The sequence below is a fragment of the Carettochelys insculpta genome, chromosome 31, assembly GCF_033958435.1.
Source record: "Carettochelys insculpta isolate YL-2023 chromosome 31, ASM3395843v1, whole genome shotgun sequence".
NCBI lineage: Eukaryota > Metazoa > Chordata > Testudines > Carettochelyidae > Carettochelys > Carettochelys insculpta.
In genome coordinates this window covers 5634421-5662400 of record NC_134167.1, presented here as the reverse complement: position 1 = coordinate 5662400, position 27980 = coordinate 5634421, and the positions used below count along the sequence as shown (strand labels likewise).

Here is a 27980-nt window from a genome sequence, read left to right as displayed (position 1 = left end):
TCTGTGGCATTTCCCCAAAGTCTTGCCTGCCTACGGCTTCGTTTTCATTTCTCTTCCACATATACTGTTCGTTTCAGCTTTGCCTCCCAGTTGCTGAGTCCCTGGTCCAGCGTTCACTGTGGAAGCCCGTCGTGCACTGGAACACAGCACTGTTTCCAAAAGCCTGTGTTAAAGTGCACTCGGGAACCTGTGCAAGTAGTAGGCAATCCTGTGGCACCTTAGAGACCAACACATTTATAAGCACATGAACTTTTGTGAGGAATGCCCTGTAGTGCACACCAGCAGAGTCTGTGCCGACCTGTTAGCAACACTCAGTGCATTAGCCTGCTCTACAAATCACACCCGCAGAGCCCGTGTGCTGCTGTGTGCAGGGCAGACACTGGGGCTTTTCTCCACAGACACTGAGTTTGTTGCAAACTGGGGTGTGAAGCTGCCTCTCACTGGCCTGTTGTGGGCTCTCAGTCTGCACCTTGCGGGTACAACAGTTTGGATCTTGCCTTCTTTGAAACCATCTCTTGCGGTGCAGCCTCTCTGTCTGTCTCTACATCCATCATATGCTAGCGAGTTAAAGCTTCCGAAGTTCCAGACTGGCAGGATTATTTCAATGCAAAGGTCAGCCATACTGTAGTAGAGGCATGGATGTGCCTTTGGCTCTACGTGATGCCCTTTTGTCCTTCTCATGGACACCAGAGGCTATCAAGTGTTTTAATAACTACAGCCCTGAAACCGAGGGAAGATGTACGTGCCATTCTTCCCTGTAAGCTGTGTCCTTGGGCAGCCACCAAGGAGAGAATGAAACTACCTCCACACTTCCAGGAAGGTCAACACTGCTGAGGTCTATCCTCCAGATTTTGAGCTAGCACACCTGGTAGGAATGTGTTATATCAAACTCACAAGGCATCTGCATCAGTGCCAGTACTCCTGCCCCTCATTAGGAATAAGGGAAGTTGAAGATGGTGCGGAAGCCCAAATTAAGGTGCATTGACTCCAGCTATGTAAGTAACGTAGCTGCTGTTGCGTACCTTAATTCAACCTCCTGCTGTAGCATAAACCTGGCCTCAGATGCCACCCGGCTGATTAGCAGAGCACCTATAACCAGCAGCATGTATTTCTACGGTGGTGTACATTAACACGTGTTGGGGCACATAAAATTTATTCTGCACACAGATGGGAAAAATTAGAGGGAACAGTGGCACATGCACCTTTGAAGAAGCCAGCAGGCTCCTACTCCAAGCCCTTCTAATGCTCCGTCATTGTACTTTTGCTGTGGCAGAGCCAACGTCCCTTTCTGATGGCTAATAATAACCCACCTTATCAGATGAAAGCAGATGCTCTGTGCATGCAGCTGGGAGCTCAATGAGAAGCAGTAGGAAGTCTGGGCTTTCAGGTCGTATGTATAGGTTGTTGTGGGCCAGATGAAAGCGCAGATCTCAGCTGATTTTATTCAGTGGCTCTGGATGATTCATAGAGGCAATTAGCAAAGGCCAAATAAAGGGATTGTAATGTCTTATCAGCTAGGAGCTTGTTATTTAAACTGGCGGCTGTAAGGGGCTGAAACCAGCCATGGAACATTTAGCATGAATGTTAAATGGCAAAGTTTCTGTGAGGTCATGAAATTATCCCTCTAACAGACCCAGTGGGAGCTTCATCATTCAGGACCATTAGAATAGGATGGGACAGAGCCCTAATGAATAGACTGTAAGAAACAGTCCTGCACTGCGCCCAAACGGGGTTGAACTAGATGGGGCCTAACAGGTTTCTTACACCCTTGAATTGTATGAAACAGTGAAATGCCTCCTTGATCCTCAGCTGTCTTGTGCATCACTCTCCCAGGGAGGAGGAGACTTAAGATCTTTGGATTCATATCCAAGTCACTAGGGGGCTCCAGCAAAATTTGGGCAAAGTTATAATTAGGTCACAGCCCTCTTACCCCACTAACCAGGATTTCACTTTATGGAAAAGCTGCACACAGAGATGTTAATGCCCCCAGTGATGTGTCCAGGTGACAGGCCCAGGAATCTGCCCTGTTTGGTGCTCATGGCTAGTGACAGGGGCAAGTCTGCAGCAGTGTTCCCTGTAAGTTGAGCGCTTGGGCAGCTGCCCAGGAGAGAGTCAGGTACTGCCCAGCTGATTAGCAGAGCACCCACAGCCATCAGTGTGTTTCTAATGGTGATGCACATCCGCACGTGCCTCGGTGCAGAGAACAGAATTCATTCTGCATGTGGATAGAGGGAACATTGGTCTGCAGTGGTCTTATGCCAGTGCGCAATTCTTTTATCTCAGTGCCCAGTGGTCCACAGTCCCATCCTGCTTCCAAGAATGCTTTTCCTTCCATAGGCTTACAGACCTTTTCTGGGTGCTTAGCAGAAAGTGCAAACATGGCCCCCGTCTCAAAAGGGCTAAGGCAGGGTTAAATTAGGAAACTTTTTGCAGTGGTGATATTTCCAAGGAACATCTTGATTCTTCAGAGCCTGTGCAGTTTTTGCTTCCCCAGACATATATCTCCACTCAATTCCCTTAAAGAGTGCTGCAGTTTCCTAGAGCACTTTTCCTACTAGTTCACGCTGCAAACAACACACAGGGATCATAACCCCCAGTGGGAGCTGCAGCTTGGACGTGGTGTGTGGCAGCTTTTTAACAGTGCCCGTCACAATGGCAAGGGAAGGAAACTGTTGGCACAAGAACTGAAGTAGATGCCTGGATTCCTCTGAAAACTTTAGGGAAGCAGAATGCCAGTGCATTGAATCTAGGTCAGGACACCAGTCTTAATGCCCTTGCAAAGGTTCTTGGGGTTTTCACAACCTCAGGAGGCCAGTTTTGCATTTCACTGGAACAATCGTAGTTCCAGTACTATAGACCTTTCACCGTCTGCCCCAAAGAGGCAACATAGAACACCCATGTCTGAGCCACCAATACCGCTGTTTGCAGCAGCTGGGTCTTCTAGGGAGGTGTCTCCTCTAGGTACTGGCCAGACCCAACCCATGTGAGATATGAAAAGCCCACAGCAGAGTGTGCTCTGGCCACAAGGAATGTCTGCTCTTTCCATTCACACCCTCCATTTTTTGGCAAAAGGAAATTGCAGCTGCCACAGCAGCAGAGACCAACTGTTTCAATCAGCTCCTCACATAGACTGATTCTTTTTAATTCCACACTGCATGCTGTCAGGGGGATGTATGTCTGCAAGTGTACAGTCCCAGGAAGGGGGAGGAAGCTATCCCCGGGCTTTTTACGGCCAACTCCCTTGTTTCCCCAAGGGCAGACGTTTAATTGAGTGAGTAGGACTAGGATCAGTTGTATGAAAAATAATAGAATCCTAAAAGTGGAAGGGACCATGAGATTTCATCTAGTCCAGTCCCTTGTATGATCAAGACTATCCCTGACGTGTTTGTCTACCCTGCTCTGTGTAGTATATACACTTTCTCTGCATAGTTTGAACCTTCCCAGATGCTAGCAGATTATTTTCTCTGTCTGGGTCTCAGCAACTGGGTCCTCCATTTGTTCAAATACAGAATTTCTCTGTGCAAGATGGGTGCTTTGTCAGCCTGATCGACTGAGTCAGGTGAAAAACTGGGTAGGTAAGTTCTCCAGGCTGACTGAAAATTTGGTCCCATCTCCAGAAGATAAACTGCTGAGCAAGTGACTGATTACATTTGCAAGCAAGAAAAGGCTTCTCTTCCCTAAATCTAGCCCCTAAATGGCAGCTATCACTGGAACAGGAAAAAACAACAAAGGGAAATGTAACACATAAGATAAAAGGCTATCACGGGTGGAGAATGGCTTCTCTGCTATGATGTGAAAGGGACAGGAGAATGACTGCAAGGTGACAAGCTGCTCAGTCATCACTGAGAAACAGCAAATATCACTACCCCATAATAGTGCGGTTCACAGCTATCTCTTAGGCCACACCGACAGAAGAGTCACAGATTCTAAGACCAGAAGGGACCACAGGAATCATCTTGTCTGACTTCCATTCCTGGAAGTAATTCCTGTTTGAACTAGAGCATATTGCTTTAAAAAGTTTGTGATCCCGCTTTAGGAAGGGTTTGCTTGTATAGCTATACATGGTGAGCCTCTCTCATCCGGAACACTCTCACCTGGCAACATCCATAATCCAGCATGATTTTAGTTAGCTGGCTGACCACTCATCATGGGTGCAACCAAGTTTCTTGTGGGCCCATAAAGCTTGTTTCCAGCCACCAGTCTTGGCTTTGAGTGTTCTGTGCTGTTAGCTGTAATTTACCCCATATGGCTATGTCTACACTTACTAAAAACTTCGAAATGGCCATGCTAATGGCCAAATCAAAGAATACTAATGAAGCATTGAAATGCATATTCAGCGCCTTATTAGCATGCCACCAGCCGCAGCACTTCGAAAATGCCGCAGTTTGCTCGCCCGCGGGTCGGCAACGTGGGGGTTCTTTTCGAAAGGACCCCCTCCAACATGGAAATCCCCTTATTCCTATCAGCTGATGCATATTCAGTGCCTCATTAGCATGCTGCCGGCTGCAGCACTTTCAAAGTGCCACAGTTCGCTTGCCTGTGGCTTGTCTACATGGCTGATAGGAATAAGGGGATTTTGATGTTGGAGGGCTCCTTGTGAAAAGGATCCCCATGTGGATGAGCCATGGGTGAGTGAACTGCAGCACTTTCAAAGTGCTGAGGCTGGCGGCATGCTAATGAGGTGCTGAATATGCATTTCAGCACCTCATTAGTATTTGTCAATATGGCCATGTTGAAGTTTTTAGTAAGTGTAGACATGGCCTAAGTCTTCTAGTAACCCAATAAGCAGTGGAAGTGTTGTTAATGCTGCTAGACAGTACTGCCCTCTTGTGGTTTAGGAAATTCTCCCCTTCAGCACCAGTCAGGGCCCATGGGTGCTGAACGAAAGAGGTTCAACCTGTACCAGAAAACCCTTTGGGTGGGATGCAGTTGAGAGTATCAAAGCGCTATTGCCCCCTCCCCCCAGATGGAATGCATCTGAAATTGGTTTCTTTTATTCTGGGCTGGACTGTTTGTTTTAAATTGTACACTGTGCAGCTCTCCTCAACTCATTCTTAACTCTGGGGCCATGACTGGTCCCTTGATTATTTTTGTGTGTGCATGTGCCCCTATATTGGTATTTCCATCCAGTTCATATACAATGCAAGGTAGATGTATTAAAGTGACAAAATCATTAGGATGTGAACTTGTCTCTGCTTTAAAGCTGCTGTCACCTAGCAGGGAACATCATCAGGATCCTCAGTTTTAAGTCTGATTTGCCTCTCACGCTAGTGCAGCTCCATTGACTTCAGTAGAGCTAATATTACTTTACACCAATGTGTGATTAGACTCATACCTGCTGTCTGACAAGAACAAAAGGCATCAATTTCCAGAGCAGAGTATTATGAGCCTGTACAGTGTCTAGCACAATGAGGCCCTGATCTTGACTCAGGCCCCTACTATTACTATTATTATCATACAAATAAAATATCTGAATAAGAACAGTTTACTTAGACGACCAATATGCAGGCATTGAGAAATGTAACTGCCTCTGCCCATGCAACTCGTCAGGTGGAAGACCTAGCTGTGTTTATTATACTTTAATGTGTATTGCACTTGAGGTAAAAATGACTTTCTGTGGCTTTTGTCCCCAAAGCCTTTTTCTACCGCCTTTCAGAAAACAGAATATTAATTAAGAACTAACACTGCATCCACGATCCAAGTGGTTGCCCTCTTTGCATGGCCAGCTGCCAAAACAAGCAGCACAACATGGTGATTATATGGTTTAACTGGGTTTTTAATGTGTTATTATGTGTATTTTAAAATGGTGGCTTTATTTTTAAGGTCTTTATTACAATATACTGCGTTTGGGGCACATTGTCTAAGTCACTGTTAATAAATTTGCCTTGACATGAATGATAGCATACAAGGCGTGTGCACATCTGTACTTGGCTACATAGATATGTCTCTCCAAATTGTTGGCATAAGAGACTAATCAAAAATCCTGAAAGCTACCAGCCTCAGGTAGTCAAAGCGTTATAAATGCAGCAGCTTGCACAAGTGGGGTGCACCCTGATGTACAAACACAGGTCTAACTTGCATTCCCTATCAGCACCTAATGCAGCACTGCCTGCTAAGGTGCCCAGTGGCTGAGTAACTGACAAGAAACCCATTGTACAGGCACCATTGTCTCCCAGTCTTATCTGCATCCTCCCCTTAGAAGAGTTTCCATAGCATCCAGCAGCAGGGGATGTGCATGTGAGGTTAAAGTTAATATTTAACTGGCAAACCTATTGTAGATGTGTGAATAGATCTCTGCATAGGCAGATCACTCCCTCTGTAGTGGAGAAAGTAAACATGCATTGGGCACAAGAAGGAAGCAGGTGCTGACATTCTGTGGAGTGAGCAGGAGTGGTAGAATTTAAATATCCAGTTGCTGTATGTAGCTTTTGAGCCAATCAGTCCCCCATGGCTGATGAAATTTCATTGCACCATTTTTATTTTATTCCATATGCATGTGGGGCAGGGTCCAGGGGAATCCTGCTGAATAGGGACTGAGCGAGCTGGACATGCACAGATCCTTTGTTCCAAGTAAGGTGACCATTTTGACTTAGCAATTAGTCATTTTCACAGCACAGCTGTAGAGGAACAGCTGACATGGAAAGGATATAAAGCTTCCCCCTTCAAGGTATAAGCTGACAATTGGCTAATGGGGAATAGATAGGTACTTCCTTTCAGAGCAGTTCATTCCAAACTTAACCATTGCAGGACTCCTTGTACCTTTTGTTGAAGCACAGACAGGACAGAGACCTGCTTGTACAGGTAATCTGAGCTACTGTAGGAATTGCTACCACACTGGTGTTCAGATGCATGTCAAGAGAATTCTAGCTGTAGGTTCTGTTCCATTCCCCCATGAATTTGTCAGTTCCCCTAATAAACCAATAGTGAGTAGAAGTGGCACAGAGGAGTTAACATTGATCACATCCACAGCAAGCATGACATTAGCTAAAATGAGACATGTAGGCATAATTTATGGTGGGTTGTTTTGCCACATTGATACAAGCCAGGGATGCATTACTGTAATGGTAGCTTTATTGGCAGTGGAGCAGAACATTACAGAGAAAAATCTATGCTAGGGTTAATAGGATCCCCCACAAGGAATTCCTGCTGGCTTTTTTTTTTTTTTTTTTTTTTTTAAGTTTCTTCATCCAAAGAGCATGCATACTTTACAGGCATTAGTTAACACAGCCCCACCCTGCTTCTGTGAGATAGGATGGTTCGATTACCCTTATGAGAGAGGGGTGGAGTATACTGCTTCAGTACTTTCCTGCAGGCAGGCAGGGTCAGCCTATACAGTCCTATAACCCCTTATTAGAGACAAGCCATAGCAAAGGTAGGCGAGATGCCCCTGTTTACACAGCAATGAGACTAACCAGGGAAAGGACACAGGAGAGCTAGCTCTCAGATGCTTGCTGTAGACTGCCAGACCCCACACTGCCATGGGTGGAGCACAATAAGGAAGCAGGAATCAATTGCTCTTGGTGGGTGGACAGGAAAGAGATCTCTGGGTAAGCTCTCTGTGATAGATGGCCCCATGGTTGTGTAAACTTGGCACCACTTCAGAGCAGGAGCTGCATCTCTGCCACGTCTACTCTTCACTCTCTGCCTCGTCATCACTACCATCAGTCAGAGGAAACTCTCGTAGAGGTTTCTGGGTGGCATAGCCTTTGGTTTGCATGGGACATTCCTGGTTTAAAATTGCCTGGGAAAACAGAAGGAATAGTATGTAATCATGCTCAAATAGAAATATCAACCATAACCCAAAGCACTACATGGTCTTTGCATGACAATGACCAACTCTAGGCAAAAGGAAAGTTTGAGGCAGGGGGTAAACTATAGAAATTTTTCCCCTCCAGTGGATTCTAGCTTCTTGCCCAAAACATGAAGAGTCCGACATGGAGAGGACAGAAGTGGCTGAGGTTGGAATTCACTGTAGTGTGCCAATGGGTGAACCTTTTGCTAGATGAGCATGGCTGGGCAGGCTCACTGACAGGAGGGGGCAAAGGGGCCAGTTACCCCAGAGCCTGGCCTTTCAAAGGACTCAAAGCTCTAGGGCCCTGGAAAGGTGCACAGCAGAGCCACTCCATGCAGCTCTGAGGAAGGGGAGATGAGTGCCCTAGTCCATGATATACTAAGGGCTAACAGTGCTTAGCCCTGCCCCTCTGGGAGACTGGAGCTGGGCCTCTCCCCCCCCTTGCTGTGGGCAGGTGAGAATTGCTGAAATACTGTAGTACTGTTACAGTAGCAGCAGAGGCCCCAACCAAAATTATGCCATGCTGTGTCCCCAACAGACACTCCCCACCTCAGATTTTTCTACAATCAAGCTAGTCATGGGGTAAGAAGAGAAACAGGCCCAGAGAGAAATGTGCACAACAAGCCTGTGAGAGCCACTAACACCTAGGTATCTGAGCCGATGCCCAGGTGCCAGCTAAGGGTCTGGTAGGGCAAAGGGGGTGATGCCGCACCAGCAGCTACGCTAAGCAGCCAGGGCAGGCTGGCTTCTTTGGTTTGTGTTTAGTTTGGGTACAGCAGCAAGAGGAAAGTTACACTTAGAGGCTTTAAGAGTTTTATTTATACAAAGAGAAACAAATTTAACTAAGACAAATGATTAAAGTACAAGTTAGTACTTGGAGTTTAAGGGGAAACCACAATTTAACTTAAAAGTTTTAGACAAACTAGCTAGCTTAAACTAATACAATTAGTGTACACAAGAAAGGCAAGTTGCAGGTGTGATTTTTCACTCCTGCCTCTTAGACCTGGTGGAACCAGAGTCTTTCCCTCAATTCCTATAGGAAACAAGTGTAATACAGGTGTAATTCTTACCCCTGCCTCCTAGATCCAGTTGACCCAGACTCTCAATCCCTTGGGAAGAAGTAGATATGAACCAGGGATCCCCAGTCTTGGGAGTTTATTCCAGACCTGGCCAGCAGGTGTAGGTGATTGAAACTTGAAGGGGGTGGTCTGCCAAGCCCCTTTATACCCCTTTTGTCATGTATGCTTCTTCCTGGTCTCAAGTGGCCAATTGGGAGGAATATTTTGAAGCCCAGGTTTCCCAGGGAAGGTGCAAGGCTCAATTTGCACCTGTGAATTGTGGACAATTGGGCACCTTTGGACGTGATGGGCGGGGGTTCCCTGTCCTTCCTGGGGAAGTGATCAAGGCATGTCAATTACCAAGATCAGCCAGAAGGGCAGCCATTAGCTAGCCCATTCACTGTCTGGTTTGTGTATAGTAGAGGCTGGTGAAACAGCACACCTGCATTCCCAGGACATCAAAGGCTACCTGTCTCCCCTGCTTTTGTCTCTCCCAGTGGGGGGCAGGGGAAGAAGAGAGGAAGAAAAGGCCAAGTGGGGGATTCGTGTCTGGCTGCAGTATCCCATGTCTTAGGCTACTTCATCTCCAGGAGATTTGGAGCACAGATTTAATTCTTAGTCTGGCTCCAGTGTGTCAGTCCTACCTGCCAGCTTACTTGTTTGACTCTGGATTCCAACCAATTAGCCTCTTTCTGGAGCTGAGACAAAAGGGATGGCTAGACCTCACTCAGAAAACCCTCATCCAGCATAGTCTGTCAAGCTCTAATGGAACCACAAGGAAATGTGGAAGAGGAAGGCCTCAGACATTATGGAGATCTCCCAAGACTGAAGGGCAATTGTAGAGTTACTCCTGAGATCAGAAATTTTGTCCTGAGTGTGAAGTGGAGACTTGTAGATTATCTATACTCTACCTGGAGTAGGAGAGTTTAAAATCATATTTTGGAGCTGAGGCTCCCACACCTGACTGCAATATCTAGACAGTAGTCATGCAAGTTCCATGAATTATCAAGCCCTCATGCAGTAGGGTTGAACTCACAATCTTTTCCTCTTTAGCTGGAGGGCTCCTCAGGTACCAGCAGAGAGGGGCATAAGCAATGTTGGTCACACCTATGATAACCATCAGCCAGGGAAACCCAATAGCCCGTACAATCAGGCCCCCAGTAGATGGACCTGGATGTGAAGAATGGTTAAAACAAATGCAAGATTACAAAAACTGCCTTTGAGTTGAGGTCAGTGCAGATGGCATGTAAAATTATTGTACCATGGCAGATTTCTATGCCTGGTACCAATTGCTCCCAGCCAATACTGGGATGGGATGCTCTGAATTAAGTCTGTGAAGACATACACTGGTACATCATCATGTATGCTATCCTTTCAGGTAGACATTAATCCATACCAATAGCAAAGCCCATGCAGAAGGCAACATCAGCAATGGCATAGACGCTGCCATAAACAGAGGCGTGACGAAGGTCTACCAGGTATCCCATGATAGGCATCATTGAAGAGTCCACCATGCCTGCCCCGAAGTAAACATATTAGAGTTAGCTATTGCCCTCTGCAAGGGGCTCAAAAGCAGATAGAAGGGCACATGGCAGTTGTCCAGCACTTGTTAGCCTTCACCACCTCCTAGCATTGTCTAGGAATTATCCCTTTTATAAAGCAGGGCAAGGGTAGGAGGGAACAGGCCAAGACAACAGAAGCCATTTGCCCTGGGTTACAGATCACATTGGCTGCAGAGCCAGGACTGGGACTCAGATGTTCTGTCCAGGATCCTGGGCTGCCAGTGTCTGAGTGCAACACACTGGATTCTAATCACAGCAGCACTCCAGGGAAGACAGAATACTGAGCTGCACCCAATGGCTGCTGAAAGGCCTAGTGTACCATTGCTGTTTCAGTGGCCACTCAATTGCACAAGGTTGTTTCCTGGCCCAGCCTGTTCCTACTGAAGGTGGGAGATGAGCAACATATAGGGAATATTATGGAGTTTAGGGTTCTGGGAGTTCATATGAACTTGAGCAGGGTGGGCAATAATTTTTGCTGGGGGTAGTCCAAGAATTTGGAAAGTGGTCAAGACCCACTCTTCCATGATATGGAGTAGGTGTGGGGTCTGGGATGGAGGTTGGATGCAGAAGGCAGTCACAAACCAGCCAATGGGAGCTGAGATTTTGTAGGGAGATGGCAGCAGCACATGCAGCCTCCCTATTTTTCCTGTGTCCAGAGCAGAGAACCACATGGAACAGGAGTGTTTAAAGCAGTAGCTGGCTGCTTTGTGCCTGGTGTGGTCCATGGACCAGACCAGCAGCTGGTAGGCTGTACCCAGCCCACAGGCCATTTTGCCCATTCCTGGATTAGAGATTCTCAGCAACAAGCCATAGGGTATGTTGTAGAGAAGCCTGCCCTCCAAACATTGTATATGGGACTGCCTTGGACAGTGTGATTAGTCATCTTACCTATGGCAAAGCCAAGCCCACCATTTGGGCCAATCAGTCCATAAATGTTTTGTGCAAGAGGTACCTGGGAGGGAAAGACAGAAGGTATGAGGGACACCAGAGAAGCTTTGGCTAGAGGCCTTCTTTATGGGACACATGACTAGTAGATGACTCATTAAGGTAGACTGGATTCCTGCTACCTGCCAGGCATATGAGCCTACTTCTCCCCTAGCATCCTAGCAGAGCCCAGTGGGACCTGCAGGAAGATGTGGCATTAGAAGAGTCACTAAAGGCCAGGATGTGTAAGGCATTTAGGCACTTCTTCCCTATTGCTATTCAGCTCCTAACTCTTGGGCACAGTTAAATTGCTCTGCATGTCTATCTGCATTGTTAGATAAAGGCACTTTATACATCTGGGCTTATGCCTGAAATATTGCAGAACACCAATACCCCCATGTCCCAGAAAAATCTGTGCCACCCTTTGAAGATCTATTTACCCATTCCACAGCAGGAGAGATGGGACAGCAGCATTACTTTGCCAGTGCCCTCCATCCTGATCTGAGGCACTCTATTCCACTCTAGGATCCTCATTGATCACTGCCAATAATCACAATTAAGGTTTAACAGCAAGCCCATTGTTCACAGCTCTGCTGAGAGTATCCTCTAACCCTGTCCTAGGTTTCCTTTGGGCAAGGACTACTTACCTAGTCTGTCATCTGGAAAACCTGTTAGGGGCTGGGCTGATATAACTCACTCAGTTTTGTAGGGGTTTAAGGCTAGGCAGTGAGGCTTAGTCTCCCTGCCTAACCTCTGATGATTCTACAGAGGAGTCTCAGTCTCTTGCAATACTTACACAGAGAAGACTAATCCCTACCACCACCATTCCAATCAGGGAGCACAGCCACCTGCAGCAAGGAAGACAATAGGAAAAGAATGAGACTGTCAGCCCCAAGAGCAGGGGAACCTTCATTATATCAGATCATTGGTCCTTCCAGTCTAAGACTGCATCAACTATGCAATATTGTTCACTGAGGGCAAAGTTTACTTCCTGACTTAGGAAGTTTATACTCCAAAGTATGAAGTCTGACCACTATATCCTACATATCTATAAATATTTTTATTGGTCTTCAATTCTTGAGCCCCTCAGAGAAGTCTAATGAGTATTTGGTGCAGTATCCTCCTGCAGTGAGTCCCATAGTCCAGGTTCACTATGAACTAGTTTGCATTGTTTCTAAACATCTTGCCCTTTAATCCTGTTGAGCTACCCTTCCTCCATACCACCTTAGAGGCAAGTATTATTCTGAGTGGAGTCAGTGTCTCCTCTACTACATATGAGACATTGTCTGTCTAAGAATTCCACCTTCATGGTAAGTGCTAGGAACCAAATTAGGTACACAGCTTCCTCATAACTAAAAGCAAGATCAGAGTTTGGTTATGCCAAGGAAGTGGAATGGGTTGGCTCCTCAAAGCCACACAAAAGAGAATGGCCAGGTAGGTGAAAAGGGCTGGCTGAGGGTGCACCCTGCAATCCAGGACTGCTGCAGTCCCAAGCCTCCTACCCTCCAGGTGACCATTAAGGCAGGAGGCTGAAGATCCTACCCATCCCCATACAAATCTTGGGGGCATTGCTGGCTGTTCCCCAGCCTTGGGGAATGAGGAAAATGCACAGGATGCTGTTCCTCACTTTGGAGGAGCACAGTGGGGCTGATGAGCTGTGCACTTTGCCCTTGCTTCCTATTTACAAAATGCAATAGTTTAAATAGAGCATGTTCGTTTTCCTTTTATTCCCTCTCCCCACCCCATAGAACTTAAAGACCCACATAGTGCTAGGTGAACATGCTCATTGTCTGAGGGCAGCTGGAAAGAACACCAAGGTTTGAGCCCCTGAGTTCCACTTACCGCCCCATTTTGTGGGCCAGCACTCCAAAAAGGTTGGTGCCAATGAGGTAGGATATGCTGGCAGGCAGAAATGCCATTCCTGCAAAACAAGAGTGCCAGCCTCAAATACATACATGTGATCAGAGAAAGTTTAAGGACATCAGTTTTCCCCCACCTCCCAAAGAGGTTCAGGACTCAGGCCCTTTAGGTGCTGGAAGGCTTTAGTCAGATGCTCATATTTTCTGCTTTTCTTACAGGTGATTGATCTGGGCCCTGGATTCCAAAGTGGCTCCTAAAATACTTGGTAATTTTCAGACATGCAGGTCACCAACAGCTACTTTGTAAATACACAGAAGAGCTCAAGGCCCTCCTCAGTCCAGCCTCCATACAGGCTGGGTCTTCTCCAGTGATATCAGGGACAGACCTGCAAGCCATCCGACATGCTATTGGTCAGGAGAGCCAGAGCAGTAAGCACGCAAGTGACTATTCAAAGCAGAATCCCTGGACATAAAGTACATTAGCCCTTACAAGTCAAGGGCTTTTCTGATTTTAACTCCTTGCTTACAAGCCCCAGCCAAGATCAGGGCCTCCTGAGCACATTGAGAGGCACAACCCTACCCCCAAAAAGCTTCAGTATAAATAGCTGAGATGCACACAGGGTGGGAGAACACAGGGCTGTCCTTAAGCACACACAGCTCCATAGGGCACCACAAGGTTTGGGGCACCTCTGTGCCCCAGGCAACTAAGTACAGGCAGCACCAATGCCAGCAGCCAGCCTCATCCCCTGGCTCTCCCATGAGCTGAGACTGCCACTCCCTACCTGGCAGCTTTCACCTACTCCCAGTCAGACTTCCTGCCCTTCTGCCCACCACAGCCTGGAGCCTGCACCTCACAGCTCTTGTGGCCCCACAGCCCAATCCCCATGGGGGAGTGCAGATATTCAGCTCCTAAGGGTTGAGGAAAGTTGTGACAGCCCAGGTCAAAAAGGATTTTTATCCCCTTTATAGGCAAGAAACAGCCTTCAAGTGGTTTGTATGAGGCATCTGTGATGCAACTGGAAACCAAATCTAGATCTTGGCCCACCCATTCTGTTGCTTTAACCATAAAGCCATCCTTCTACTCTGCCTTACTTTCCTCGGTCTTTCTCCCACTTCCATCCTACAGCATACGCCTGCCTCTTGAAAAGCTATCAGGGATTATAATGAAGTTAAATATTTGACCACCCTGCCGGTACCAGTTTATTTTTAATATGCTCTGCTACAGGCTATAAAAATCACAGTTGGCTCTGTTTGCCTTTACATTAAGGCAGCTTCCTTAAAGGATGTTGACTGGTTTTAATTTCCTCTCTTTTTTTAAAGGTTGTAATGCGTGGTTAATTGTGCAGGTTTGCTAGAGAAGTCTGCGCTTTTCCTGTTTCTCTGAGGGGCACAAGGCGGCAGCAAAAGGAAACTAACACTGAGATTAAGATACTTTGAAGAGGGATGCTGCTCAGCAGAGCTGGAAGCTGTTGTGCTGCAGGATGCCAGTTGTTTTCACTGAAATTAGTGAAAGTTACTGGGATTCTGTTCAGGGTGGAGAATCAGGAGCTGCATCTCATGCTCAGCATGAGTATGAGTCCTGGCCCTAGCCTCTCTGCAGGCATTTAAGATGCCTGGAGCAAACTCAGCCCTGTTCTGTAGCCTCCCCATGTGGGTGATATGGCAGTGACTGGGTTAGGAGCTAAATGGCAGCAGATCCATGTTTGCCCAGCACCAAGCACAATGGGGTTCTGGTTCATGACTACAGCCCCTAGGCACGAAGCAAGGCAAACAATGGGTTGTGGAATCTGGAGGGAAAGGGGACAAAATTGGCTGTGGTGGGGGGTGGGCAGGGGGAGATCACTTTGCTCAGGGTAAGGAGTTTGTTCTTGGAGTCAAGTTTTCTGGTCTGGGGAAGCCGAGGTTTTGGTTTGGGTTTTTATGTTTCCAGGTTAGCATCCCACCCCAGGTGCCATTTCCATCATCTTTGCCTCTTCCTCTGCCAGGGCTTGAGCAGTGTGCTCTGACATCTCTGGAAAGACTCCATTCATCTATGGGCACTAGGTCATTCCCACTTGAACAGCTTCTAATCCCACAGCAAGCTGTGTCTCTTCTTCCCACTACCTACAGCCCCAGGGCTATGAGTCTGCTAACCCCTGCTCAGTCACTCACCCCAGACAAGACACCACTGCCTCTTATCTGGATGAATGCTCCTGCCTGACAGGTTAGTAACTCAATTAGCAGCTCATTAGCTCTGCTGCTCCCAGGTTGCAATTCGGTTTGATGGCAAGTGTAGCTCTGAGCATCCCCAAAGGTCATTCTACAGCCAGTTGGATCTTTTTAGCCTCCTTATCACATTTCCTACACAGTGAATTAGTGCCATGCTTCCCTCCCTGGGCTCTGCAGCTTGCCTTATTTCACCTGGAGCTTGAAAGTGCATGGTGGTGTAGTAGCCCTGAGAGAGAATTGGGCTAGCCACCTGAGATCAGACCTGTCTAGCCCAAGCTTCCAGTGTTGCAACACCCACACTACTATTTTCAGTACATTGGCATTAACCTTGCAAGCAGAGGTCTGTATTGGGGTAGGAAGTTCACCCCCAGCTGCAGCATAATGCCACTGATGCTACAATTAAGACCTACCCAGCAAGAACTACATTCTGGTTCCAGTCTCAAGAGCAGTAACAAGCCAAGCTCCCAGACCAGGGACTGAGCAGGGGAACCTACTAACTGGCTAAGTTCTAGGTCCAGTATCTAGCTAGGGAAAGGGCAAAATTCAGCAGCAGGATAAGCAGGCACAACACTGCTGATTCCAATGGTATAATCACTCTTATGCTAAGGATGATTTGGTCCTATGTCTTCTAGCTTCTACTTCATAAGCTTGTGTTGCTTGGTGTACCCAAGTTCTCAGGTTCAGAGAATGTGTCAGTCCTGACTCAGACAGCTCCCAGAAGCTTCTCTCCTGGGTGAAAGTTGCCTTATGAGCCCCTCTGCTCATGCTCTTTGGGTGACTATAGTCAATCTTCTGATGTTCGATTCTGTGTCTGGTGTAGACACAGAATCAACCTCTAGGCTCTGCCATTGACCCTGGTACTCCACTCTGCCATGTAGAGTAAGAGACATCAGTGCAGCCTTGAAGAGCCCTGATCTATACTAGGAAATAAAGGCAATCCCAATACAGTTCTAGCTACACTAATGGCATAGCTAGAACTGCTTATCTGAAGTCAATGTTGATCCCTCATGTAGACAAGGCCTCAAACTACTTCTTATCTGCAGTCAGAAGCCTGATTGTCCTCTTACCCCAGTGTCACCCCCACTGACTTCAGAGCAATTCTTGATTTACATCAGTGTATGTGTGGGGGGAAATCAGGTGTTACTCCTGCTTTGGGTCAGAAATTTTTTAATTTCTAGACAGGCTGACCCCTCCCCAATCACACTAGAGCACTCATCACAAGTGATTCTCATGCATGCCACAGGAAGCATCAGTTACAACCACTTTCACCACACTCTGCCTGAGCTTCCTCTGATGTGCTTGAAATACAAGAGGCCTATTATTGTTCTGTAACTAAGAGGCTAGTAGCAAGGCACCTACCCAGCTGCCAGTTCGGGGAGCATAAGGTTTGCATCATCCAGATGGGTAAGGTGGGCTCCAGCATTGCCACCCCCATGTTTGCAAAACAGAGGGCACCTGAGTAGAGTGAAAACAGGAAATGTTCCATTTTTTACTGCCTGGATTTTGGTCCTTCCAACACATTATGACTAAAATCACAAGTCCACCTCCCCACCCATGAATGTTCTGAAGAATAAGGTACCAATGTGAGGCAACCATCCCACCTTACCTGCAGCAATCAGGATGTAGGGATCTTGCAGCAAAGTGAACACAGGGGTACCTTTGGTGCTCTGCAAACAGTAAGGAAGAGGGGTTACAATGGGTGTCTTAAGGAAAGCATGTATACCAGAAAAGATGCTAATGAAGTGCACAGTGCAGTTCGTGAGCTAGGCTGTGTGTTAGGTGCATGGCCCACATGGCCAGCCCATCTCCAGAGGCATGTTGCTGTTGTCCTATAGAGCTAAGTTGGCAAAGTTCTTAGATAGCTATTTCCATCAGGGGATTGTTGAGCTTCCTTTTCCAGATCAGTGTCCGGTGGCTGGGTGTTCATCTTTTAGCATGCTTATCTAGCCCTGTTTCGAGGAGTGAATCAGGATCTCAGTTTGTTATACCTGACCCCTAATTTGCCAGACATCTTGTCACTCGCTAGTCAACCTACCATGTTTTATGAAGCTTGTCTTATGACTATGCATAGCTCAAATATACTTTATGCAAAACACATGAATCCATTTTAAGGTTACACTGCTGAATGTGGATATCCTATTTTTGTGCATGTGTCACTCCTGTATGAGGTTAGAAAAAGTGTGGATCTGTTTATCATTCAAGTTTACTAAGAATAGCTGTTACAGGTGCTCCAGAAAATTAAGTCTGGTGATAAAGTCAGCCTATGACTGGTCTTGCTTGTCTTATTAGCCCAAGCTGACTTCTTCCAAAAAGATGGGCAGCCAGGGCACCTGATGCTGAAACCCATTTTGGATCTGGTACTTTTCCATTAAGTCAGAAAAATCGAGCTGAGCACAAAATTTCTACCCTGGGCAAAATGTCTGTAAGATGGAAAACTAAATAGATGCAATTGCCAGAGGCCAGGAGACAACCCTTGCACCTTATCTAAGATGCCTGCTGGAAATATCCGGGACTGCATGGGGAAGGATCAGGATAAGAGACTGCTTAGCTTGTGAAAGCTATTAGATGAACTGTTTAGGATAAGAACTTTCATGTAATGTTTAGTATATTGAATTAGCTGGAATTCATTTTAACTAAGCTTAGTTTGTTCTGGCAGTTGGAACAGTCAGAAGACTTAAAGCCTACTTTATACTTAATTTATTAAGCATAGTGTAAACAATTATAACCAGGGAGGAAGGAGCAACGATACCACTCACTTTCATTGATGGGGTGGACCTCCTTACAAGCTTCCCCTGCTTAGAACTTTTACACAGGGTAAGAGATTTGTTTGGGTTTTGGTTCAACAGGTTGTGCCTTCCTGGAGCTGAGCTGATTCAGTGTCTGCATTGCTCTGCTGGGGGTAGTTACCCCAATTCTGTACTTTGCTGGGGGGAAGAGCACAACTTCTGGCCAGCATGACAGGATGGTGGGGAGACCCAAATTGCAGGAAGGTGGGCATCAGTGGCTTGACAAGCATGTTGGGACAGCTGCAGGGGATTTCTGTGATTCACCAGCACAGACTTATGTGAAATCTGTCACTCCTAGTGGGGATGAGCTCTGAACAGTTCAGCTACCTAGACAGTATTTTGTATAAGGGCTGCCTATAGACACTGGTCAAACTGTCCACAAGGATTCCTGCTGCCATGGGCTGTTTAGATCCACTCAAGTGTCTTGAAACTAGAAAGCCATGCATGCATTTCAGTGTCTAGCAGATTACATGTTCATACGTTTACTTACTTCAGGTGAAATCTTAGAGGGCTGCAGTATACACAGCTGTAAAGCTAAGAGAAAAATGCCATTATTTGCTTATTCCTTAGCATGACACCTCCCTTCAATTGCCTCTTCCAGCACCCTCAGGAAGGGAACAAGAACTTGCCATGCCAATATTGTCTAGCAGCATTACCAACACTTTCACTGCTTACTGGACTCAAAGGACATTTGGGTAAATTACAGCTCAACAGCACAGAACAGAGCCAGGACTGGTGGCTGGAAACAAATTTTATAGGACAATGGGAAACTTGGCCACTCATAAGCCATTGTCTTGCTAACTAAAATAATGTCAGATTACAGATGTTGCTAGACAAGTTCCAGATTACAGAGAGTCAACTTGTATTTGCTTTAGATCCCCAATCAGTAGCTGAAAGCCCAGTTGTCCCAGTGATCTCAATTCTAAACATGTTTAGGGGATCTGGAGAGATGGGATGACATGGATTATGAACTCTGGGGCAAAGCACAGGTATTCACTGTGGGATGTAAAGTAATAGAGCCCATATCCTCTAGAAGTTTCTTCTACAAATTAAACAAAATTAGGCAATTGTGTTTGTCCCACTGGCCAGTTCAAGGGTGCTAATAATTTTAGCTCATCACAAAGTGACAGCAACAGCATTACTGGCAGAGTGATATGACTATAGTTAACTCCCATCTTACTATAAGCAGATCTGTTGGCAAAGCCTTTAAGGTCACCTGATTTCCTACTGTAACACTCCATTTTCAGTTGCTTGTAGTTTTGCCATTTGTGTACTCCAGGAGATATTCTAGCCTCAAATATGCTACAGTCATCCTGACACGAACAAGGACCCTCAACAAATGCTAACTCACATCAGGCTGCAGAAAGCAGTTCTACCAATTAAGCAGAGTAGCCAGTGCATAGAGCTCTTAACAAATTTCCCTGCATCTGTTTTCTATGCCAGTAAAGAAATTGTGTGGCTTATGTCAGGAAAGAAGCTCAGGCTGACAGTGTCTAAAGCATGTCAGGTTATAAGATTAGAGCACATGTCTACATGACAAAATTATAATTGATTAGGATAATAGCAGCTGTAGAGCAGTAGCTTGTCTATTCCTCCCTACAGGCTGTGCTGCATCCTCAGCCTGGATCTGGAGTGATTTTGGTTGTGGGAGGAGATGCTCAGCACAGTGAAGCTAAAACCAACTGGTGCATTTGGTGACTCACCTCCATCCAGAAGGGCTAAGACGGCCAGTATCAGAAATGGGATTAATTTCCCAACAAACACGTACATCAGACTGCCAAAGGGTGCTCCAACTGCAAGGGAAAGGCTGGTTTGGTATGGTGGGCACAAGCGAGTTTGGCAGTAGCAAATCAAGTCAGTTCTCCAAGCCTGCTGAGCCCAGGGCCACTGAAGTTAAAGACTGGTTGCTTAAATGGGAGAGCCAGCATTAGAATCCTAGCATGGGGGCAGCTCTAGTTATACACTGAATTGAGGTGTGGAGAGAGGAAGGAGCATTTTCTACTCATCCCATTGAAAGTTGCTACTGAGATCAGCATTTCCTCTAATTTTTCCATCCAAGGGCAGAATAAGTTTTGTAACATGCACTGGAGCATGTGGGTGCGCACCACCAGTAGAAATATGCTGACCACAGTGGGAGGCTGTGGAGGCTCTGCTAGTCAGCTTGGCAGCACCAGAATCTCCCCCAGGAGGCTGTCCAAGTGCTTAGCTTACAGAGAACACTGAGGAGATGTCTGCTAACAGTTCCCAGCTAGAGCAGAACACAGGGCTTGAGTGAGTCTGGGAGAGAGATGGGACTGGCAGGAAGACAGCCTAGTCATACCTTCTGGGGCAATCCCACTTTGCACAGGGCAGGGGCTTGGGGAAATGAGTAACTAATGGCCAAAGATGACAGTTCTTATTCTAAACTTTTGAGAGCAAGGTTTACTCACCAAGCACCCCCAATGCCAGCCCTCCTAGTGCTATCCCCATAGCATTTCCTCGCTCATAGTCATCTGTGTACACACTTGCCAACATTCCTAGGCCTGGAAATAGAAAGGAAGTTAAGGTAGTTCATCAGGTCCCTGTCTGAATCACATCTAGATATACCTGTCTCCAGCCTACCTGAGCTCAGATGTCTGTTACACCCAGGCCCTTCAGTACACCCTGTTTGTAGTGAGTGTTGTGTAAGACTAGGCTCTGTGTTAAGGCATGGCTACAGTCCCAATACTACCATGCCTGCACTGCTGCAGCTATGCAGCTTGAGGGTGGACCTTTCCTAAAGCCATAGAAAGGTTGAGAGTCAGTGTAATAAATCCATCCCCTCTAGTGACAGTAGCTAGGTCAATGGAAGACTTCTTCCAACTTAGTTACACCTACCTGGAGGAATAGATGGATCCAGGTACATGACTCAGGGCATGACATTTGTCACAGCCCTGAGCAGAGTTGCTACACCAATCTAAGTTTTAGCCTCAGTGTCTGCATGAGGCATGTGCCAAATTGCAGCAATAGGGAGGAGGAACTGGAAGAAGGCTCAGAGAAGAGCCACAAGAAAGAACGATTAGAAAACCACTCTTAGAGTTAGACCCAAGGAACTGCATCTATTAAAAAATAAAAAAGGTTAGGGATAACTTGATTACAACCTATATGCAGGCCTGCTGATGGGGATGTGCAGGAGGGGGCAAAAGGCATGGGAATTCAAAGAGGTCCAGGACTCCTGCCTGACAGCCATGGCAACTCCATTAACAGCAGAGACCCAGGCCCTTTAAATTGCTGCCAGAGCCCCACATAGCCAGCTCCAGATGATGCTGAGGATTGCCCAGAGGTGGTTAGCCTGAGGCCCCCACCCCAACCCCCAGCTCCCACCTGAAGCCATGCCCCTGCATCCCAAAGCCCTAACCCTTCCAGGAACCTGGAGTCAGTCACTCCCAATTGCCAAGGAGATTATCACCCCTGCAACATATGTACCCCCAGAGAGAACAATAGTTTAACAGAAGGGCCTTCTACATGTTCGAGAGACATAATATGGTCCTAGGACTGGAAGTGGAAGCTACAAAAATTCAGACTGGAAATAAGGTGCAGATTTTTCATGGTGAGAATAGTTAACCATGGGGGCACTTTCCAGAGGTTTGCTGTGGAGTTTCCATTACTGTCCAATTTTAGATCAGGGTTGGATATTTCTTTGAGACCTGCTCTTCACTTTGTTGTGGGGAAGTTCTGTGGCCTCCAGCATACAGGAGGTCATACTAGCTGATCCCACTGATGCCTTCTGGCCTTGAAGTCTATGAATTCTAAACCTACAAAGATGATACATGATCCCCTGAATGATCTGAAATCCAGTCCCTGGTCTGCACCTTATGGAATCTGAGGTCTCTCAAGCTATTTTCCTTCTCTCTAGTTTGTGCTCCTTAGACCAGCATTGATATGTTGTAGTAAGCACTTCCTAAGCTGAAGAAAGGATTCTCCACTCTGGAAATTGAGCTCTGTGGCAGAGGCAGTCTCATTCCTGGGCCCCAGGTCCTCTGTTTAGCCTGCTGGCCCCACCATATGAACCCCATTACCCTAGCAGGGGGTAACCTGGTCTCTACCCACTCATTCCAGGTTCTAGCCCAGGGACCCTGGATGGCCACTACCCCTGAGGGCTGACTCCCTTCACCCTTACCTCTGAAGCATGTCTCCCTGGGTTGCTTCCAACAGACAGTTCCCCCAGATACCTCCTTCCACTAGCAGTAGCCATGGCAGTAAGTCCCCTCCTTTATCTGGCTCCTCCAGCTGACCAGTTCTTCAAAGTCTCTGGGGCAGCTTCAGTCCCCCACACATTAGGGTAGTCCAGACCCCCAGACTGCTGAGACCCCGCTCCTCTTCTGAAGTCTCTGATGTTCCTGTAAGTCTCCTTACTTCTCCTCACTCACCTTCCAAACTCTCCTTAACCACTATCCCCTTACTCTGCATGGAGAAGGGCTTATAAAGGTAGCCCTGAGTGGAATCAGCTGGCCCTAATTGATTTAGGGCCGCCTACTCCTCAGCTGCTCCCACTTTGATTGTCAGCCCCGTCTCCACTCTGATTTTACTCCCACCCACCCGGCCTTCCAATAGGCTCTCCTGGCCCCACTCTGCCACAGGCCTCAAACGTTACACTCTGAATTCCACTCTTTGTGCTCCAGGTTGGTTGGAAAGACACCATTTGAACACAGACACAGCAGCCAAATTCCAGACGCTGCTTCTGAGTACCTCTATTCTCTTAGCTGGCTGAGATCTGCCTTGCTGCCATAAGCTAACACATTACCTGCAACAGATGAAAAGGATGAGCCAATGCCCTGGAGCGCTCGAGCAACAAACAGCAGGGTGTAGGTACGAGAGAAAGCAAACACTAGGGAAAAAAGCAAAAAGGCAGAGTCAGCACTTGGGGCATTACTTTAAACCCATGTCTAAAATCAGCTGGCCACAAATCTTCTTAGCTATGCACTCACAAGCCTTTCATCTCTGGAGGCCACTTCAGTGTGCTTCAATAAACATACGAACATAAGAACTGCATCATACCAAAGATTCATCTGGCCCAGTACCCCATCTTCCAACAAAAGCAATGAGGGGGCCTGAGGCACCTTATAGACGAACAGAAATGTACGAGCATAAGCTTTCGTGGGCCAAGACCCACTTCGTCAGATGTCTGCATCTGATGAAGTGGGTCTTGGCCCACGAAAGCTTTTGCTCATGCATTTCTGTTCATCTACAAGGTGGCACAGGACCCCTCATTGCTTTTGCAGATCCATACTAACACGGCTACCCCTCTGATACTTGACGCCATCTTCCAACAGTGGACAATCCCAGATGAAGTGAACAGAACAGATAATCATCCCCAAGTAATCCTTCTCCTGTCATCCATTTCTAGCCTCTGACAAACAGAGCCTGGGGATACCATTCCTACCCAGCCTGGCTAATAGCCATTGATGGACCAAACCTCCATGAATGTCTCTAGTCATTTTTTGAACCCTGTTAAACTGCTGGTCTTCACAATATCATTTTGTTTATTTTAAACCTGTCACCCATTAATTTCATTGGGTGACCCCTAGTTCTTGTACTATGGAAACAAGTAAATAACTTCTCCTGATTCACTTTTTCCACACCAGTCATGATTTTAAGATCTCTGTGATATCCCCCCCTTAGCCTTCTCTTCTTAAGCTGAAAAGTCACAGTCTTTTCAATCTCTCTTCATATGGCACCTGTTTCAAACTCCTCATCATTTTTGTTGCCCTTTTCTGAACCTTTTCTAATGCCAATATATCTTTTGTGAAATGAAGTGACCACTTCTGGATGCAGTATTCAAGATGTGGGTGTGCCATGGATTAACCTACATTTCCTTCTTCTTCTTGGAAACTTTAAATGATAACCAGGCTGATGGGGTCATCTAGAGATGTCCCAAGAAGAGTGGCATGCTGCTACAGGGAACATACCTCTCAGATTTTCTCAAACACTGGAAACCACCTGCTGTATTTCACCCTCTGTTTCTAGAACAGGAGTGGACCAGTCTTCTGCCCTCCCATATTTCATGTATTAGGACTGTCATGGAATTCCAAGATTCCATACTGATCTCATTGCAGTCAGGGCTGGTTCATGTCAATAACCCTGGTGCTACCCAGTGAAAGGCAGAGAAACAGAATACTCACTGACTGTAGAGAGAAACATGATGATGAATCCGGCGAACATGGGAATGTGGTATCCTATCCTAAAGAGGAAGGAGACAGTCAAGAACTCAAGGAGATTTTTTCATTCAAAGCCAAATATTTTGTCTTAGCATAGAAACATTATTGTATGTGTGCAAATTAATGTTTGTCTTCATCAGTGTTTCCTGTAAACTGAGTGCTTGAGCGGCTGCCCAGGAGAGATTCAGGTGATGCCCAGCTGGCTAGCAGAGTGCCCACAGCACCTACAGCCAGCAGCATATGTTTCTACTGGTGGTGCACATCCTCATATGTCTTTGTGCATATAATAAAATTTATTCCACCACATAGATGGATAAAATTAGGAGGAACTCTGATTTCTATACATGTCGGAGTAAATTTGGTCTCTGTGAGACTGCATAGGAATGGGGAATACAGGGGTGTACTGTATATGTATGTGTAAGTGTATAAAAGTCTAAATATGTATTCAAAGCTGTCTATGTATGGCTGGCTGGGGAAGGCTAGCCCACACACCACCTCTTTTGCCTGAGATCCCATCCCTTCCAGGAGCCCAGAGCCAGCCCCACCCACCTTCCCCAGGGCCCAGTGAACGGTGTTGGCTATTCTGCCCATCCAACTTGATATGAATCCACATTCATTGAGCTCGGGGGAATTTTAGGCTGAGGATTATATGACTGCGTTGTTATTTTAAGTAAACAAAAAATAAAAGCAAAGAAAAATTTAAGATAGTGGGAGTGGGCAGGGAGTAAACCTGAAGCATAGTTAGTGTGTGGGCTCTGTGAGAACGCCACGTCTTTACTTGTACAGGTTGAGAATCTCTAGTCTGGCACTCTCTGTTCTGGCAACCTCCATGGTCTGATATGGTTTTGCTCAGCCAGATGTTCACTTATGGGCGTGGCCAAGTTTCCTGTGATCCTCTAAAGTTTATTTGCAGCCACCAGTCCTAGGTCTTGGTGTTCTGTGCTGTTGTTTAGCTGTAATTTATCCCAAATGTCTTCTAAGAGTCCAGTAAGCAGTAGGAGTGTTGGTAATGCTGCTAGACAATATTGACCTCCTGGGGTTTGGCAAATTCTCTGTTTTGGAACCAGTCAGGTCCTGAGGGTGCCGGACTACAGCAGTTCTACTTGTATGTGTTTACTTGACAATGATGGTGTAAAAATAATCCCTGTTCCCCCTTAAAGTACAAAATATTATGATAACTAGTTACTGGCACAGAATGTATGATGATGACATTCAGTTTTCCATTCTCATTGGAGCAACAGGCAATCTACTGATGCCCTCAGTTCAGCTTGGGACATGGTTCCTTACTTACTCATCTCCCTTGGGCTAAGCAGGGTGTGGGGCAAATGAGTTTTCATCTACGGAGCACCGTAATAAGTCCTTAGTAACTCACATGTTCAAAGTAATTTTCTGGCATTCTTAGAGATGCACAGTTCCTGGAGGACTGGAAGCTTATATTTGCACTGTGCTATTCTAGCTCACAAGTGGCTTTGGTGAGCTCCCATACTGTGTTGTAAAAATGGTCCCAAGCATAGGTCATGGGTAAGGTTTAAATGCACATCCTGAAGCACTGCAATGCAGACCTCTATTATTTAAGAAGAAAGAGTAACTTCATTTGCTGGCAGCAGTACTAGGATGCTATCCTAGAATGGACTAGAAGGGAAATGTGACTCAAATTTATCCATTGCAAAACATACTCATAAGTTCTTTTTGAAGCCTTGCTGACCTACCTGTTGGTCAGGGGACCCACAAATGGATTGACTATGAGCTGCATAAGGGCCTTGGAGGCAAAGAGCAGTCCCACCCGGACGTTCTCCTCTGTGAGGAATTCCTCCCCATCAACACAGCCGTTTTTTGAGGACAGGCTGGCTGCAGTGAGCTGAGGCGGGCTGCTGCTTTCTGTCCCATTCACCTCCTCTGTGGTGGTGACAGCCACAAAGCGTGTGACCATCACTGTGGTGTTGTCAAAGTAAGAGAACACAGAGGAAAAGGCTGGAGCCACAGAGGCCGTGGGTGTGGGTGCCCCAATCCAGTTCTGGGAAGCAAAGCCATTAGCATCTTCATATTCCGTTGCATAGAGGAAGGTGGGGATGATTGGCACTGGAAGAAAATTAAAGTTAATTAAAGGAGTGTTCTGTGCAGCACTTCTGGTGAGCTTGGTGGAAAGTAATGAAAGACAAATACTACAAGCCAGCAACAGGCACCAGGTAAGCTGGCTGCACCCAGCTCTCCCAGTGCACCTTATGCAGCTGTACCCGATGACGATCAATCAAACTCACTTCCCTTGTTATTGTTTCTGCCATTGCGACTGAGATTCACAGTCTTAATTCCATCAGTGAGTCACTGAGAACACTTTGACGCCTACACATGGACCCACACTGGATGTTTCTTCTAATATTTCAATCCATGTGTGGAATACATTTGTTCTGTGCACCAAGGCATGTGTCGCTGTGCACCACGAGTAAAAAATATGCTGCCAGCTGTGGGCACTCTGCTAATCAGCAGGGCAGCACCTGGATCTCACTTGGACAGCCACCCAAGTGCTCAGCGAACAGGAAACACTGCCCATACCCACCCTGAACATACCCACAACAGTAAGCAACATGTTGTCCAGCAGCAGAGCGACAAACACGACCACCAGAACCAGTCTCTGTGACTCCCTGCCCTCCTTCAGCCACCTCCAGGGCGTACACTCCACCACCTGAGGCATTGTTGAAGACCCAGCTGGGCTGCTTCTGTTTTTCAGCTCCTGTATACGTGCCACCCACTTCTCAGAGCTGACGATGTCCAGAGATCTTTGAAAAAAGACATTGTGCAAAATACCCAGAAAATGCATACGGACGGATTCAAGGGCCAGAAGTGAACAGAAATCTATCCATTGACTTCAATGGGCTTTTACCTGTAAACTGATTAGGATTGGAAAGATTAGCTTTGTATCAGTAAACGTCCTTAAACATCAGTTCCACCCTGGACATGCAAACAAACTATTGGAAAAATATTTCCATCAATAACAATCAAAATTTAGAGTTAAGCAAAGTCAGAAAAGTGCTGCTTGGGAACTAAGAGAATGTGCTTTAAGGTGCTTTATTTTGTATATTTTGACATGTGATGTTGACTGTTTGTGTGTCAGTGATTATAAAGCTTTAACTTTCTAAATCTTGATGTCGGTTATCAATTATCTCCTCTGCAGCTGTAAACATTTAAGTGGACAAAAATTGAGAACATATGCTTAGAACATAATTTCGCACACACTGGAAAAATCTAATAGATAAAAATCTTTATAAAATTATTGAAAATAACCATGGATATGATCTGTTGAAATGATCAGAAATAGCAATTGGATCCTGTCAAGCCTTCCCCCAATGAATAAAGGAGATGTGTGCGTTTCATTTCAGTGGTCTTTGCTGAGGCTGAAAATCTCTCGTTTATGAACAGAGCAGGGAAGCACAAGCACCTATTCCCCCCCACATTCCCACCCCAGTTCTTTTCCACTCCTTATGGAGTGTACTCCAGGTCATGTTCTTGGCTTGTCTGCAGAGATTGCCAGCAAGGGGTCAGGCATTATTAGCTTTTAAGAGGTGGGCAACCTGAAATTGGACTACCAGCTCAGCTAGCAAGGGACAGTGATTGCCATTG

At 46.4% G+C, this 27980-nt stretch overlaps 1 protein-coding gene across 1 annotated transcript; it reads right to left on the bottom strand.

Annotated features, from left to right (window-relative positions):
* Window positions 1–7183: 7183 nt before the first annotated feature.
* On the bottom strand, window positions 7184–27054 carry SLC18A1 (solute carrier family 18 member A1). The gene is made up of 15 exons (XM_074981736.1): window positions 26931–27054; window positions 26075–26444; window positions 24330–24388; window positions 22952–23035; window positions 20619–20711; window positions 19893–19982; window positions 18680–18723; window positions 17010–17070; window positions 16763–16858; window positions 13179–13257; window positions 12133–12184; window positions 11301–11364; window positions 10247–10366; window positions 9887–10020; window positions 7184–7741 (listed from the first exon to the last, which is right to left on the bottom strand). The coding sequence occupies exons 1-15, from the start codon at window positions 27052–27054 to the stop codon at window positions 7628–7630; spliced, it is 1584 nt and encodes a 527-aa protein (XP_074837837.1). The 3' UTR covers window positions 7184–7627.
* Window positions 27055–27980: the final 926 nt, after the last annotated feature.

Coding starts and splice junctions, on each gene's coding strand:
- SLC18A1 (XM_074981736.1), bottom strand. CDS start 27,054: ATGCCTCAGGTGGTGGAGTGTACGCCCTGGAGGTGGCTGAAGGAGGGC. Junction 12,185..13,178: donor CTGGCCCACAAAATGGGGCG/GTAAGTGGAACT, acceptor TCCTTGCTGCAG/GTGGCTGTGCTCCCTGATTG. Junction 11,365..12,132: donor TAGGGATTAGTCTTCTCTGT/GTAAGTATTGCA, acceptor TTTCCCTCCCAG/GTACCTCTTGCACAAAACAT.